The following is a 15,310-nucleotide window of genomic DNA, read 5'->3' on the forward strand; positions in this document are numbered from 1 at the left end:
TTCTCTGAATTATCTAAATTTGTCCATTTCAAGTATTGACTGGACTGTGTGGCCTGAAGTTTACCTGTGGTGACTAAAAATTCTCTGTTCTCATTGGTTTTCCTCCTGTTGTCCTTAGAGCAATTTTAACCACAAGTACTACCTTTGAATCTTTAGCTGTGTGTCTTTAAAAATGAGTCTTTCGCCCACTCCTATGCCTCATTTTTCTTTTGAATGTCCATCTTGTTGATTGCTCAATCTGGTCAACTCTTAATGAATCTTGCTTAGTAACAGGCACTCTGTTTTTCTTCTCAAATGGAGTTTCAGATTATCCTGACCAGGTCCTACTGATTTAATAAGTATTCACTGCAATCTGACTTGAAATATATATAGGAACAAGTTTAAATGTAGACAAACACCTAGAATGGGGGGACAAATAGGTGCAAGCTAGATATTTTGTCATAATGCTAAGCATTTAAAAGCAAATTTGAATATTGGCTGGGATCATAATAATAAGCATAATGGTCATATATTCTAATTCTTTCCTAGAAAATTCTCTAACATGAATCACTGAATTGGCTATGACTAGACTGTATAAAAAAATATTTGGTGCTTTGTAGCTTTTCACACATTTTCCTCTGTTTCCCCAAAGCACTGAATTTAGCAAATGAGGATGTTATAAAGCTTCAAAACCTGAGGTTGGTTATTTAGTGATTTTGATGAGCAAGACAGATTGTGTTTGGTTATAACTTCTTTTTATAAATATCTTAAAACACTTACCCACATTGGCTAAGACTGAGGTATCCTAGTTAGCTGAATTTAAATTAATCCTTTTGTGCAAAAATAACGAAACAAAGCTGGTGTAGAATAAGGACACTGTGGGGACTGTGAAGACATAGCCTAAAATATTTTCTCTTAGGGAGGCATATTCATATTACAAATTATAAAATTTTATAAATACAATGTGTTCTAACTAAACCTCTTCATTCTAGTGACCAAGTCATAAATTAATAGTATATTCCCACCTTGAAAATAGCCTCAAAATACAAAGTAAGAGTTATCTCTTATTTGAACATCAAAATAAAAGTAGAGGGAAAAACAAAATGCTTTTCCAAACCTTCCCCAGAATGCACCAGAAAATCAAGAGAAATCTAGGAATTGAACATTAGTTTGTTTAGAAAACGAATGGATCAATTGCAAAGTCCCCATCTGAGTAAATCCAGTGAAGTAAGAATGGTAAATAAAATTTACTGAGAGGTTATAATGTGTAATACAAATGTCTATAGTCAGAGACAAATAGGCACCTGAGGATTTTCAACAAGGTGTTTTCTTTGGTTGTGCAGTTATAAACAATCGTAGCCCACACTTAAATACCAGAATATTAGAATTTTTTCAAAGATCGAGATGTACACCTTCTCTTGACAAATCTGAAGACCTGGCAGCACTAGGCCCCAGCTTTTGCATCACAGGAATAGGTGCATGTGAGTAGTGGTCAGGTCCCTAAAGCTTTGTGAAATACACATACCCTCAACGCACAGCATCCTTCTCCTTGCCCTGTACACTCTTGAGTTAGCAACTCAACACAAAGTGTTCAACTTAGAGAATATATCAATACCAGATACTAAATGAGTTTCTTTCCCTCCACCTTTTAAGCAAATTCTGTATATGGGGAGCATGAAGACAGAGTACCAATGGCTTCAAAATTACTGGGAAATGACAGGAGAAAGAGTAACATAAAACTTAGGCAAAGACTCTCCCCTCCTGGCTAATAAAAATTTTGCTATCCTTTGTTCTACAGATTGTTCAGCAGAATCTACAGGTGCTCTATGAACCCTAATGGTGATAATTAACATATATATAGCCCTTCGGTTTTACTTCTGGAGTTTTGTTTCAGATAGCTCTTAATTAGGGACCCTGAGGCTTTCTGGGTCTGACCTTCATCAGCTTCTAGCTGATCTTCTGGATTCCGGCTAGTAAGCTTGTGACTGCATGAATTTGAACAACTGTTGTTTAATGAAGACATTTTGCAATTGAAGTTTCCAAAATACTATCTGTGATGTTGTCTTTTACTATAGAAGATACAAAAAGGAACTATTGATTAAAAATATAGGTTTTTAACTCATTGGAAATGAGTTATGATATGACTTAATTTGGGTAGATTAATATAATTAAAGTTATTTTGAGAATTGTTCCCTATAATCTCAAAATAATAAAAGTTTCTTTGAATTTAAGGCTCTGCTTCTATATGGTTGCAATTTGCATTTTATTTTGCTTTATTTCTTACAATTTCATCTTGGGAATTTGTGTCACTTTTAATCCCCTTTGCTGTCATTTTTGCTAGTTTTAAATGTGAATTGCTTGCCATGAACTTGAAGCAAGAATCATAAATTCCTCCAGTTCCTTCTTTAGAGAACTTCAGTCAGGTCATTAAGAATTATAAAGTCTAAATCTTCATATAAAAGAGTGAGCTTCTCTCAAAATACAGTATGAATTAGTAAAAGAGTTTATGCCCAGAAATACATATTCATAAGCATATTTTTACTTATTTTATATAAATTGCATTCATGCATATGGACAGATTTATATAAGAAAGGTGGGATCAGTATGGAGCAGCCCCTGAAAAGTTAGGCAAATAATAAAGTCTAAAATATTACAAGTAAAATTGAATAAATATTTCTAAAGTAGTGAGTTTTGTTACAAAACATTCAAAACAAGAAATAACCATTCCTGGTTCTCTTTAGGAGACCCTCAACAATATCAACTCATTGTCCTGTAAAGAACATGAGAATGGGAGATCAGAGATCTAAACTCTGTCTCTGGTTCCAGCCATTTACTAGCTGTGTTTGCAGATCCTCACTTTCCTCTTGAATCATAAAGGCAGTTGGACTAGGTATCCACAGAGGCTTCCCAGGTATAAAAGACTATAGGTTCTTGTTTCCTGTCTCTGTTCTGGAGGTTCATTTGAGCAACTTTACGGACACTTTTGGGTTTATGCTTCTGGCCCAGATTTTGTGATTTGACAAATACTGGGTACCAGGTAGCCTCTGGTGACTTCATGTGCTACCCCATATCCTGAGAGTGAAACTCAGCAACATCTCTTTCCACACTCATATTATAGTCATTCTCGTTACTGCAGAAAACTCCTTAAGAGGAAGAGTGATTAGAGATTGCTGGGGAAAATTGATAGCAGCCATATTCAAGGTTCGAGGAGTGAGAGAAAGAAGTTGTATGTCTGCTTGTTGTATTTTCCTAGACATCATCTGGCCCACCAGTGTTCTGTGGTCCTGGACAGGTTTCATTATTCCCACCTGCGCTTGTCAGCGGCTCCTCATCTTCCCCATCACCTTCCCACCCATTGGCAGAGGCTGCCCAAATCACCAGGCCAAGAACAGATATTTGCAAAAATAAAAAATGTCATCAGCACTCTTTACGCAGAACACTAAAGAGAGAGCCAGGCAAAGAAGAGGTCTCTCTGAGCCTGCTCTCTGATTTTTGGAGGCTCCAGTTTAGGCCCTAGTCATGTGGAAAATTCATCATGCTTTTGGTATTTCGTTACACCCTGTGGTGTGGGGGTCCCTGCACTGCCTATTCTCTCAAACTCCTCAAGTTGTCTGGAGAAAAACACCTTATGAGGAGATGTTAGAAGCTATCAGTAAAGTCTTCTTGTATGTTTCTGCTTTGTTCTTGTGTACACATAACTGAAAGTAATATATCCCCATTAGTATTTTACAATGAATAATTCTCTTATGGTTTAAATAAGCCACAAACACAATGACTGTCTGTCTTCCTTTGGCCGGATCACTTGGAGTGTATGTTTGCTCAGCTGTTTATGAAGTCCGTTACCCAAGCCTGTTGACTGATCCATCATTCTCTGACTAGGTGTCTCTTCTCTCTTCCTTTTTGCTGATCACAGAGGCGCAGTCCGGTAAGAACTCTCAACATTTTTACCTTGAACATGTATAGAGAAAACTGTTGCCAGGGCAAGGTGGCCAAGTTGGCTTCCCATTAAATTTGTGATAGCCCAGTATGAATGAGGCAGTTGAACTGGGTTTACTGGTTGAAAGCCTCTGGTTGTCTAAGTGTTAAGAGCATATTTTAGGATTATCAGAGCACTTTTTTGTAACAAACTAAATCAGCACATAGGTATCCCAACTCCTAGTGCTAAATTTGAAAAGTGTGTGTGTGTGTGTGTGTGTGTGTGTGTGCGTGTGCAAGGTGTGTGTGTGTGTGTGTGTGTGTGTGTGTGTGCGTGTGCAAGGTCTGGAGATTAACCAGAAAGCAGCATAGAATTTTATAGCACAATGATAGCAAAGAATAAGAAAACTATAAGGGAAGTAAGGAAATATTTTTTAAACCAGGTTGTTTTTAAGCCTGAATTTAAAATAAGTCCCTGGACCGTAACTTACATCAGTCAGCCTACCAATACATAATAATTCATAATCATAATTGTCATCTTGGGATAAAGAGACATGCTTTCAAGTCCGTATTTCTAGGCCATCACATAATTTCGTATTCCATCACTGAAGACAAAGCAGTATTAGTCTGCATTGTTCAAAATGAAATCTGTCATTTTCCTCAGGTAAAAAGCATGATGAATTTAAAGCAACAAAAAGAAAGATCTTTCCTTTGTTTGGACTGACCTCCGTCTGCCTGGTCAGTCTCTGGAGAGGGCACATGAGCTGAAGACCATGCCCTCTGAAATATCCCCAGGCCTGTGCCCGCGTGCTTAATCAATGAATATTTAAGGCAAATCCTCTGCCCCTGCTGACACGTTGGTGGCTCTCTGTTCAAACCATACAGCTGGTGGTCAATACGAACAGCTGCAGGGACTGTTCTCCAGGTGTGGAGGATCCCAACCCAGTAGCTAGGTCACATCTCAGATTATGACAGGTCACTCTTTTTTTTTTTTGTAAAAGAACGAGTGAATTAACTCTTTCAAATTCAAAATGAAGGGAATGTATTCACAGTACACATAGGACAACCATGGCTAGGAGGAAGATGATCACTTGGTGAGAAGATTCTGTAATTCAGTGAGCTTTTCTCTTGGATGTGGTTTGTGTGATGGACCTCACTGTAATCTTGTGCTGGATTTGTCGTGCTGCGATATCAAGGCCATCAACGATCTGCATGCTGGATCCAGCCGACAACAGGACTTTCTTTTCTGTTCCTGCAGACTTGCTGCTGATCATTAGAATAGCTGTTCCTTTCCAAACTGATACCTTTTTTTCTTCCTGATTTCTAAACAGCAAAGTTTTCTTGCATATTTCTTCCACATCCTGCTTGCACTTACCTGGTGATTGTTCATTCGTGAAAAATATTTAATAAAAATGTCATGGGGCCCTCTCATTTAATACTTCCTAATAGTAAACATCTATTGAATGAATTGATAAACTGGGAATCAATAAACATGAAAGAATCTTTGTTTCTTTCTTGGTTTCATGAGTATTATAGCTTTAATAAAAGGGGTAATTCAGAGAGACCTAAAGGTCTTCAACACAGCCTTTGGGGTCCCTGGATAACTACTGCATTTCAGGCCTCACAATCCCAGCTGGATCCTATTCCATCAATACCAAACTTGTGATTGACTCCCTGGAACTAGACCCCCTGTCTTTTCCTTCAGACCTTATTAATAAAAATATGACTCTCTCAGGCTCCATAACCTAGAGAAATATTTTAACTCCATTTAAACAATTAGTTCTTTATTATTTTTATCTATAGAGTCTTATTTTTTAAAAACCAACCTGAATCCAAACTTCCATAACAACTGTAGCTGATTTAAATGACTGTATTTATTTTAAATGTTTATTTGTTAATTTAAATAAGCATGTATTAACTTAATAAACAAATTAATTTAAAATGTTTATTCAGATAAATTTTTTGATTGAGTAATAATGTAATAGTTCTCTATATGACACATACACACAGACTGCATTATTAGGCAAAACAAGCCAGAAAATATAATTTCACACCCACCCGAAAACATCTAGCAGATCCTTTCTGAGGTTCAAACCACTCCTCTCTCATAAATGAGTCCAAAATGAAACAGAAAATTCTGATAAATTGTTAGGAAAGAGGGTAAGAAATGTATAGGTCTGTTACACGGGCACTACATCTTGTCTTGAGTTGTTAATGTTATCATATAAGAGAAGAAAACATATTTGTGACACCACGCTGAAACTTCACCAAAGTAGGAAAGTAGAAAGAAGTGCATTTCATGATCACGCAACAAACTCATGGTAATAACCTTTGAAATACTATCTTATACTTCCCCTTTCCCCAACCCCCGCTCTGCCCCTGCCATTCTCCTAATGCAGGCCCCACCCCATGCGGCCACCCTTTCTAGTGCCTACTTTATTGGAACCACCCCTGCTAGAACCTTTCACAGCAGTTTTAAATCAAAATGTTTTATTTTATCAATCCTTCTGTTACTGAAATAAGTTTCTGCTAGAGCATACTAAAACTAAAAATAATCTCAGATCATTCCTGCCAGGGCTATCTGCATTCCGGTAGTATCACAATGCCTTGACCTAAAGGAATGAATCCTAATTGGTGGGCTGTGGGCCCCTTGGAAGGCAAGTGGAAGAAGTTGGTGTGGGGAGAGCAGGTGGAGTGAATGGAATTCCCTGGCTCCCTGAATAAAACAGCCCATTTAGTGGCAAAGCCTCCAAGTGTTCCTTCCCTTTAACATTTACCACATATATTTTTTTAAATGCATTAGTAAACTAATGACTATTTCTGCTAAGAGTTTATGGACTGCCCCCACCCTGATAAGAGCAGATGGCACTCCTGATACATTCTGTAATTTCCAGACATCAAATATATGTTAAACTTGGATTTACCTTCTTGTCTGCTAGACCTCAGAATTTTATTTATTTTTTAAATAAACTATTTAATATTTACTTTAATTTACCAAATCTACCCAGGTAAGGGGATTTTCTAGTTGGGAAGACTTATGATTTACCCTCCCTTCCTCTCTATATACCCTTTGAGTAAAGTGAAAATTTGATTTATATGTGTGTGTCTATAATTTCCAACTTAAATACAATTCTGAGAAAAGTATCATTTTCCCCATCTGCATTTCTTTGAATTCAGTTTAATTGTAATACAGAAATATACATATTGTACATTACATATGTGGTCTTAAACCTTATAGTGTCTATTTCTAATTCTAGGGTGCAATTAAAAGGAACTTATCCAGTAAGTATATCTTAGCTACCAGAAAAATAGAGTGTGATTTAAAAGAAGAAATAGTTCCTTGGATATTAGAGCATATAATTATATATATTTATGTGTACATTTGAATTATATACTCTTGGGCTTGATTTTTAAGGTTTACAAACGTTTTACTTCTACAGCAAAGAAATCTTGTAATGATAAAGGGGCTCAGTGGGTTTCAAATGATCAATGTTTAAATTCTGAAAATGAATACATTATGGGGAAAGCATTGTTATTTTCTTCCTATATTTGTCAACTCTTGCTCTGTTATTTGGCTTCTGAAATGAATTTCATCAAGCGTGTATTTGTTGATGGGGGTGTGAGAGAAGGAGGGCAGAAGGAACTGAAGGTAGATGCAACTTACCCATTCTTGTGTTATTCAATATGAAAGTTTTAGTCAACCACATTGGTATGATTTGGTTATAGTATGTAGGTGATGAGTTTCTTCTGCTGCATAAAGCACATTCTAGGGAGTTCTAAATTCATGGTTCCTAGTTAAAGATGTAACATTTTCTTGGCATTACAAGAAAAGAACAAGCAGCAAATTCTGGATTCATGTACTAGGTACATATGGCCTGGCTTAGTAGTCTTTTATGGTAATGGGGAAGCAGAACTGATCAAAGCAGCAGACATTCAAAGAGTGGTATGCTAACCCACAAAACTCTGCAGTAGATGGATCTTGTATTTGACAGCTTATCATGGTAATCCCTTGGTTAATTAGGTTTTACAAATGCTAGAGAAAATGCTACTACATATGCCTAAAATGCGGCTATTGCATTGCCAGGGGTAGAAGGTTTGTTTTGCAAAATTTTCATGTTGAGTTGCTTATTAATGGGACTTAAATCTCTAAGTGTTTCCAAACATAGCTCCTAAGACATATTAGAAAGGAATGATAAAAATATGCCTAAAATGTTGCTTTGTCCTGTGCATCAGGTGAAGAAGTGGCGAGACCCAGGCGCTCCACACCAACTCCAGAACTTGTGAGGTGAGCATGGAAGATATTAGTTGTTTCATGCAAGATTTCAAACACTGTTAACAATTATACAAATCCCTTTTGAACTAAAATCACAGCTCCTATGAATAAAAGCTCTGTTCATATGTGTAACTCCATAGATTGGTTCAAATATGTCATATCTTATAGGTGCAGCCTCAAGGAGGCTGTTGGGTACTTGAAGTACCCTGTAGTCATCTAAGGTAACTGTCCAACAGAGTGTGCAGGTGGACACCACACTAATGGAGGGCTAAAGGCCTCCTTAAAAAGAGGTCTTTTTCGGTTTCTGGAATGCTGATCTGATATATGGTTACATTGCCTACTTAGTTGGATACAATTTCCATGTGCCACATTCCACCAAAAGAATCTTCTGTTTTGTCTTTTTGTTTTTGACAAAGCATTGATTTTACACTGTGTATTCTTTGGGCTAAGTAAGTATTGTACAAATGGGCATTATTTTCCCCAAAGACTGCTATTTCTGCTTAAAAGCTGGATCCTTTTCACTTTCCCTCTTCCTCTAGCCCCTCCCCTCTCCTTGCCTCCTCTTACCACCACACAAACGTAGATCTCATTAGGACCAGTGAGGGGAATCAGGTCTGGAAAAGAAATGGAGAAATTGTGCAGTCTTTCGTTAATAACCAGTTTAAGCATAATTAGGAGAATGGATAAGAGTGTAGTTTATTCCTTTACTATTATTAACTTACTAACTTTCCCCCGATATCTCAATATTATTCTTCTCTGAGAGGTGAGGTATTTGAGGGATTAGGCTGTTAAAACTAATTGTGTGTGTTAGAGAAGGGTGGGATGCAGAGGGTGGAAACGAGGAGCTGGTAGACCTAATTTTTTATTCAAACAAACTTTCTGAGTGGCTTATCACCTAACCTCTGTAAGCCTAACTTTTACTAATCATAAACTATATTAACTACAATGCAGAGATACAGGGAAGACAAACACACATGGTTTTTGAGATCTTAAGATAATAAGGTGCTTTGCAATAAACTGTTATGTCTCATGTTATCTCCCCTTGGCAGAGAGAATCACGATGCTTTGAAAGAGTTTCTCTTTCAACTTCATTCTGTTGGACCAGCAACTTTGGTCCCCTGTTGAGAACCAGGGATCCTATCTCCTACCAATTCTCTTGTCCATATTACATTTGACTTCCTTACATGAATTTCCTAGCCCTAGGGAGCTTTTGTACATGCATTATATACACAAATGCACAGACATACAACTACCTGACTATGAAATATATCTGAAGGCTTATATTTCTTTTTTAACATTAATATTCCCTTTATCCATGTCTTGCTTTAATGTGTATGATTTAGCAAAAAACTTCTGGATGACACTGTGGCCCTGGCCCCTCTCTTTGGCCCACCATTAGAATCAGCTTTTGATGAACAGAAGACAGAAGGTAGGAAAATGTGTATATCTATAGATTAATTTTTCTTTTCATTGAAGTATGACTCACCTAGAGTAAATATATGTGTTTTGAAGTATATTTTAAAAATACTATCAGATCCTCATGTGAATGAACGAAAAGTTCTGATCTAGGTGGGTTATCAGCACACAGGTTTAGTTTGCAAAAATCTAGTATTTTAACATTTGAAACTTTAGTTCCAGAAATATCTGATAGCTAACAAGTTTTCTCCTCAAAAGAGGTTAAGAATCATTGTGAATCCATACAAATCTTTGGTCAGGGTGGAAGTGCTCTGTGACTCAAACAACCATCGCTGTGCAGCCAGACCCCCAAACTCCCTGTCACAGTCACTATCATTGTGACCTAACTTCTCTGACCACATTTTTTTTTACTTTTTTTTTATTAAAGTCTCATTGATATACACTCTTATGAAGGTTTCACATGAAAAACAATGTGGTTACTACATTTGCCCATATTATTGAGTCCCCCCTGCCATGCCCCATTGCAGTCACTATCCATCAGTGTAGTAAGATGCCACAGAGAGGTGAGGTATTTGAGGGATTAGGCTGTTATAACTAATTGTGTGTGTTACAAAAGGGTGGGATGCAGAGCCCACTGTAAGATACCTTCTTGTCTCTGACCACATTTACTCTCTTTTCCATCTCACCAATGGAGGTGTCAGTTAGATGGCTCACAAACAGACCTCATTTGCAGACTCAAGACCCAGGAATGACCTTGAATCATTTAGCAACTTAGAAATAAAATGTTGTGGGAAAAATGTCATTTCAGCCATTATTGTTGGGTTTACCTATTAAATATGTATTCCTGGAGTTAAATATTTAACTTTTTTAAATGAACCATCCTGTTTGGATGGCTGTAAATAATGCATACTTTGCTGGCATAAATGAAACTATTTATAGAAGGGATCTAATCTATTCTGGAAATGTATTTATGTCTAATGCATACATCTCCAATAGCTGTGTTTGGTAATATGGAATGGTTTTATAAAAATCATTTGATTTAAGAGCACTATGGCACATGTATAATAAAATGTTATTTTTCTAGGACCTGTTAGTGAAGGAAATTAAATTTAAGTGTTAAGGACAAGATTTGAAAGCGTAATGAGTAGGCTTCAAAGTTGAATCAATTAAACAAGATATGATTTTATTTCTATTTCGTATTCATGGTCTCAAACAATATAGGACTGGTAGGGTGGCTGTGCTCTCCTCCACTTGTGGCCTCTGTCTCTAAGGGGTCTGCTCCAGCATCTGTCATCTCCCAGACAGAAGAAAGAGTCGCTGGGGAGGCCCAGGGAAACTCACTGCCAATTCTTGGGAGAGCAAATTCTGGAAGAGACACACATCACTCCCAACCAGAGCCCTTTAGAAAGGATTTAGTGCCCTAGGGCCAACGAAAAACTCAAACTGTAGAAGAAATGGAGAATGGATGCTGGTAGACAGCTAGCAGGCATCCACATCTGAACATGTTTCAATGATATACTCAGGAAAATGAATAAGGAACATCCTTAAATACTCCTTTAGTGATTTAAGTGTCTACAACTTGGCGTCCTTGAGTAAAGCTGGCTGTATGATGAGCCTATTGGTTGTCTCAGCTTGTTTAATGACAAAATTGTTTACTGACTGAAGGTGGGATTTGATTTGTTACATCTGAGTCTACCTATTAAAAGAATTCCATAACTGTACAGAAATCCGATATACAAAATAGAAAACAGCTCTTAAAAATGAAGGTGATATCCCGCATCAAATTCACACACAAACACACATACACACACACACACACACACACAAAATTTCTGTTTCACATCTTTGGAGAATGTTTTCTTTCGTGTCAAAACAAAACAAAGCCCAGCCCATCTGTGGGTGTGTGATGGAGAGCTCACAGCTGGGTGTGTCAGTGAGCCTGGCTTGACTGTTCTTCAAATGGTTTCAGCCCCTGAAGTTCTGTAAAGTCCCAACATTTGAACCAAGCACAGTAGCTCTTCCAGTCTCCACACTTACCTTTCATAGCTACTTGCTCTCACTTCTTTTGATTAACTCTTCTATCACTAATTTTAAAAACCTGGGGAAAAAATATGTATTTTGGTGTGCATGCCTGAGATCAAATCTTAATTCCTCTATTTTCACCATGTAAATTCTTGGGCATGTTATTTAGTCATTCTAATCTTTGTTTCTTCTTGTGAAAATGGTACTAATATTAAACAAAGGGTGGTGTTATGAGAATTAAAATATATATATAGTATATATATATATAGTAATATATAGTATATATAGTAATAGCTATTAACTTCGTGATAAGTGTTTTATGTATAATTTTATACATATTATATCAATACATATTACCTTATTTAATTCTTTTAGTGACTTCTGAAATTCCTCTTATTATCTCTACACTGAAAGAAGGGAAGCTCAGATGTTAACTGACTTGTCTGAGGTCCTACAGTAAGTGTAGAGGCTAGATTCACATCCACATCCAACTTCTCAGCCTGTTTTACAACATAACGAATTAGGAACAGTACTTGCACACATTCTTGTTCATGATAGGTGCTGAGAAGGGCTAATTATTTATGTTGTTACCATAGCAATAAAAAAATCAGAAAGAGGAGACAAAAGAAATAGAACAAATGTTAGTTTCAGTGATTTCAGGTCCAATACCTAATTGCCCTGATTTTGTTTAGATGTCTAAGCACTTGTTTATTTTTCTGGTTCTCTAAGATATTCACCAAATACTTTAAAAATAACTTAGTTTCTCTTTATGATGCTGTAAAAGGTTTAGTTAAAGACACTGTAAAAGTTTTAAAGATGTGAACCACTCTACAGAACACAAGCATTTTTGCTTTCGAAGCATATTCACAGCAAATTTTAAATAAACCAATTTAAAACAAATGTCCATGGGATTAATGCCTGAATTTTCAAATGTGTGCCAAAAACAGAGTCAGTACTGAAATTTAGAATGTCCTTAAGTGACCAACCAATAAGAAAATACACTCTTTTGAAAGTTTTTATTTAACTATATGTGCACACACAGACACCACATGACCACCATGTCACACACACACACACACACACACACACACACACACACACACACACACACACACACACACACACACACACACACACACACACACACCCCACTCCTATTTCCATCCTTTCCTTGAAAAGATGGAGGAGTAGTACATTCCTAAATTTGTCAGTGCCAAGGCAAGAAGGAGGTAATTTTATGAAGCTCAACTTTAAATTGAAATTTAAAGTTCTAAAATCCAAGGACATTTCTTTTTTGAACTCACCCTGGGAAATTTTCTCTTTATGTTTCCAGTTCTTTTAGATCAGCCTGAGATATGGGGTTCAGGCCAACCAATTAACACAAGCATCGAGTCGCCAAAGTTAACAAGGCCTTTTCCCACTGGAAGTAAGTTATGTTTCTGCTTGGTCTAGAAAAATAAGTGATTCATTTTACTGTCTGCCTGCATAGTGAAATTAGGCAACTCTTAGAAAGTCTACATCAGCAACATTTGGACTGCAGAACATTATGAAGAGATGTTATTATAATCAGCTTTAGCATTAAAGGGGCCTGGGAAAGTTTGTTGAAGCAGAAACAATACAATAAAGTAAAATTATTAACTTTGCATGATAACCTCTTCTGACAACCCTCAGCCTCCTTTATTCATTCAATGTTCATATGTAAGAGGGAGAAACAGGTGAGCTGAAGAACCCACCGTGATCCCGGCGCTGGGCTACCACACAGCACAGAGGTCAGCAGTCACATACTGTCTCTGCTAGTTCCACAGAACAACCGAGGCGACAGAGCATAGAAAGGACGCATTGAGACAAAAGGGTGATCATTGGAAAGGAAGAGAAATGCTGCTGTATGGCAGAGAGAAGCTGACACAACAGATCCAGGCAAACTTATCTCAAAGCAGGGCCATCACACCTGCTTGCTCCCTCAGGCTCTCCACACCCGCATTTCCTCCTGAACAGCCCCTCACCTCCGGTGGGTGGAGCTATACAGACGGAATGGATTGCTCACTCAGTCAAGCCGCCTCTGATAGATGTACTGAGCTCTCCTTTCAGTAGACACCCCATAGCAGATGTGCATGTGAAAAGCTCCATAAAATGCCCGCGGGAGGCAGATTGGATCTCAGACAAAAGTATTTGGTGGTGGAGAGGGGATTCAGAGGGTATATTCACTCCATGAGGCTCATATAATTATACTTTTTCCAATTCGACATCCCCAGGGCTCTGCTCTTTGAAACCTAAAAATAATCATCTGAATTAACCATACAGATTCCTAATTAAAGGCCAAAGAAATTATTTCTTGGGAATATTGCCATAAAGCCATGTGATCTAGTCTTTCCAAGAATATTTCCCTCATAAAACAGGATAGGAGAATAGCATGGACAACTGTTTTTAAATTTCTAAACTTCCAGTGATGTGTTTTGAAAGGATTTGAACCCCAGAGGTATGATTTTAAATGTTACTCTATTTGGGAAATGAAGCCAGTGGAAAAATCCCTAACTTCATTGAAAAGCTTTCTTTAGAGAGCTAAGCTATCCGGATTATTCCTAGAAAACCCTTCCTAAATGCCAGGGAAGTACACAAATGAAAGATTTATGTAGAAGATAAGTTGATTTTAAGTTCAACTGTTGACATTTTAGATTTTTATGAGTTTTATGTGCTGAGCAGAGGCTGTTGGATAACTGACTTGTATTGTATAATTCTGATCATTTCATAGTTACAGCATAAGTTTACTATTTTAAGTATTGGACTTTTCTGGTATTTTATCTTTTTCTGGTATTTTATGTTTTTATGATATTGTGTTGATTAGGTTCTCAATTTTTGCAAAGATCCTTAATCAGAAACAGAGCCCCTGGCTGACTCTCAAATTCTATGGGAAAATATGATCCATTTGAGGTGTAGTTTTCAGAAGTACCTAATGGAGATTAAGCCCCACATATTCCTGGCCTTTAGAATGAAGGCTGTTAGTCATGCCTGTTGTGTGGAAGGACAGGACACTCTCCAAAAATAGGTAAATGAAGTCAGGTTGCAGAGGAATGACAAAAAGGGGCTCTTTCTTTCCAGCCAATGCCCAGATGACCCACTTTGCTATTAGGCTGATTGGACCACAGTCAGATTCACAAAAGAACTTGGGGCTGGTTTATGAGATGAATGTGGCCTCTTTGCATCTACCAAATATAATCAGGTGCAAGAAAACATACATTTAAAGAAAGAATTAGAAAAACAATTCACCTGTTGAATCAGTAATTCCTAACTTTGTCCACCAAAATACAAAGCCAATTCAGAAGGGTGCATCTCCAGGTTGGGGCCAAAATACATTTTCTATCTCAGGGGAAGTTTCTTAGCCATAATTTTTAGCATAGGAATCTGTTCATTCTTCCTTGACCCAAATCATATTACTTCAGACTTTCAAAAGTACATGAAAATTTAAGACATCTAACTATAAGAAATCTTCCCAGACTTAATCAGCAATAATATCCTGATTGTATTAAAAAACCCTTACGTGAACCCCCACCCAAGCTGCTCTCCTGTCCTTGATCACGCCCTGGATTAAATTATCTGTTAATGTGGTATTCAGTCATTCAGTCATAAATTCCTTAAGGGCAGAGGCCCCTTTTCTTCAGTGCTGTGTCCGGAGCTCCTGGTACTTGGGTATAAGACTTAGGTGGCGCT

General features: G+C 37.3%; 1 protein-coding gene and 1 long non-coding RNA gene across 22 annotated transcripts in view; one reads left to right on the forward strand and one right to left on the reverse strand.

The window, feature by feature from the left end:
• SGIP1 (SH3GL interacting endocytic adaptor 1) overlaps positions 1-15,310 on the forward strand; it is a 198,199-nt gene that overhangs the window by 115,438 nt on the left and 67,451 nt on the right. For 20 of the 21 annotated variants that reach the window (XM_073234087.1, XM_073234095.1, XM_073234088.1 and 17 more), the window contains 4 exons: positions 7,152-7,176; positions 8,128-8,179; positions 9,511-9,596; positions 12,939-13,031. In XM_073234087.1, the coding sequence (XP_073090188.1) occupies positions 7,152-7,176; positions 8,128-8,179; positions 9,511-9,596; positions 12,939-13,031 (256 nt within the window). Of the gene's footprint in view, positions 1-3,892; positions 3,905-7,151; positions 7,177-8,127; positions 8,180-9,510; positions 9,597-12,938; positions 13,032-15,310 lie in introns of all 21 variants that reach the window. The other variant, XM_073234105.1, reaches the window with a different exon arrangement.
• LOC140848910 (uncharacterized) overlaps positions 1-15,310 on the reverse strand; it is a 112,194-nt gene that overhangs the window by 15,337 nt on the left and 81,547 nt on the right. The gene's annotated exons all lie outside the window — the stretch shown is intronic.

Source organism: Manis javanica, chromosome 4 (assembly GCF_040802235.1).
Source record: "Manis javanica isolate MJ-LG chromosome 4, MJ_LKY, whole genome shotgun sequence".
NCBI classification, from domain to species: Eukaryota; Metazoa; Chordata; class Mammalia; order Pholidota; family Manidae; genus Manis; species Manis javanica.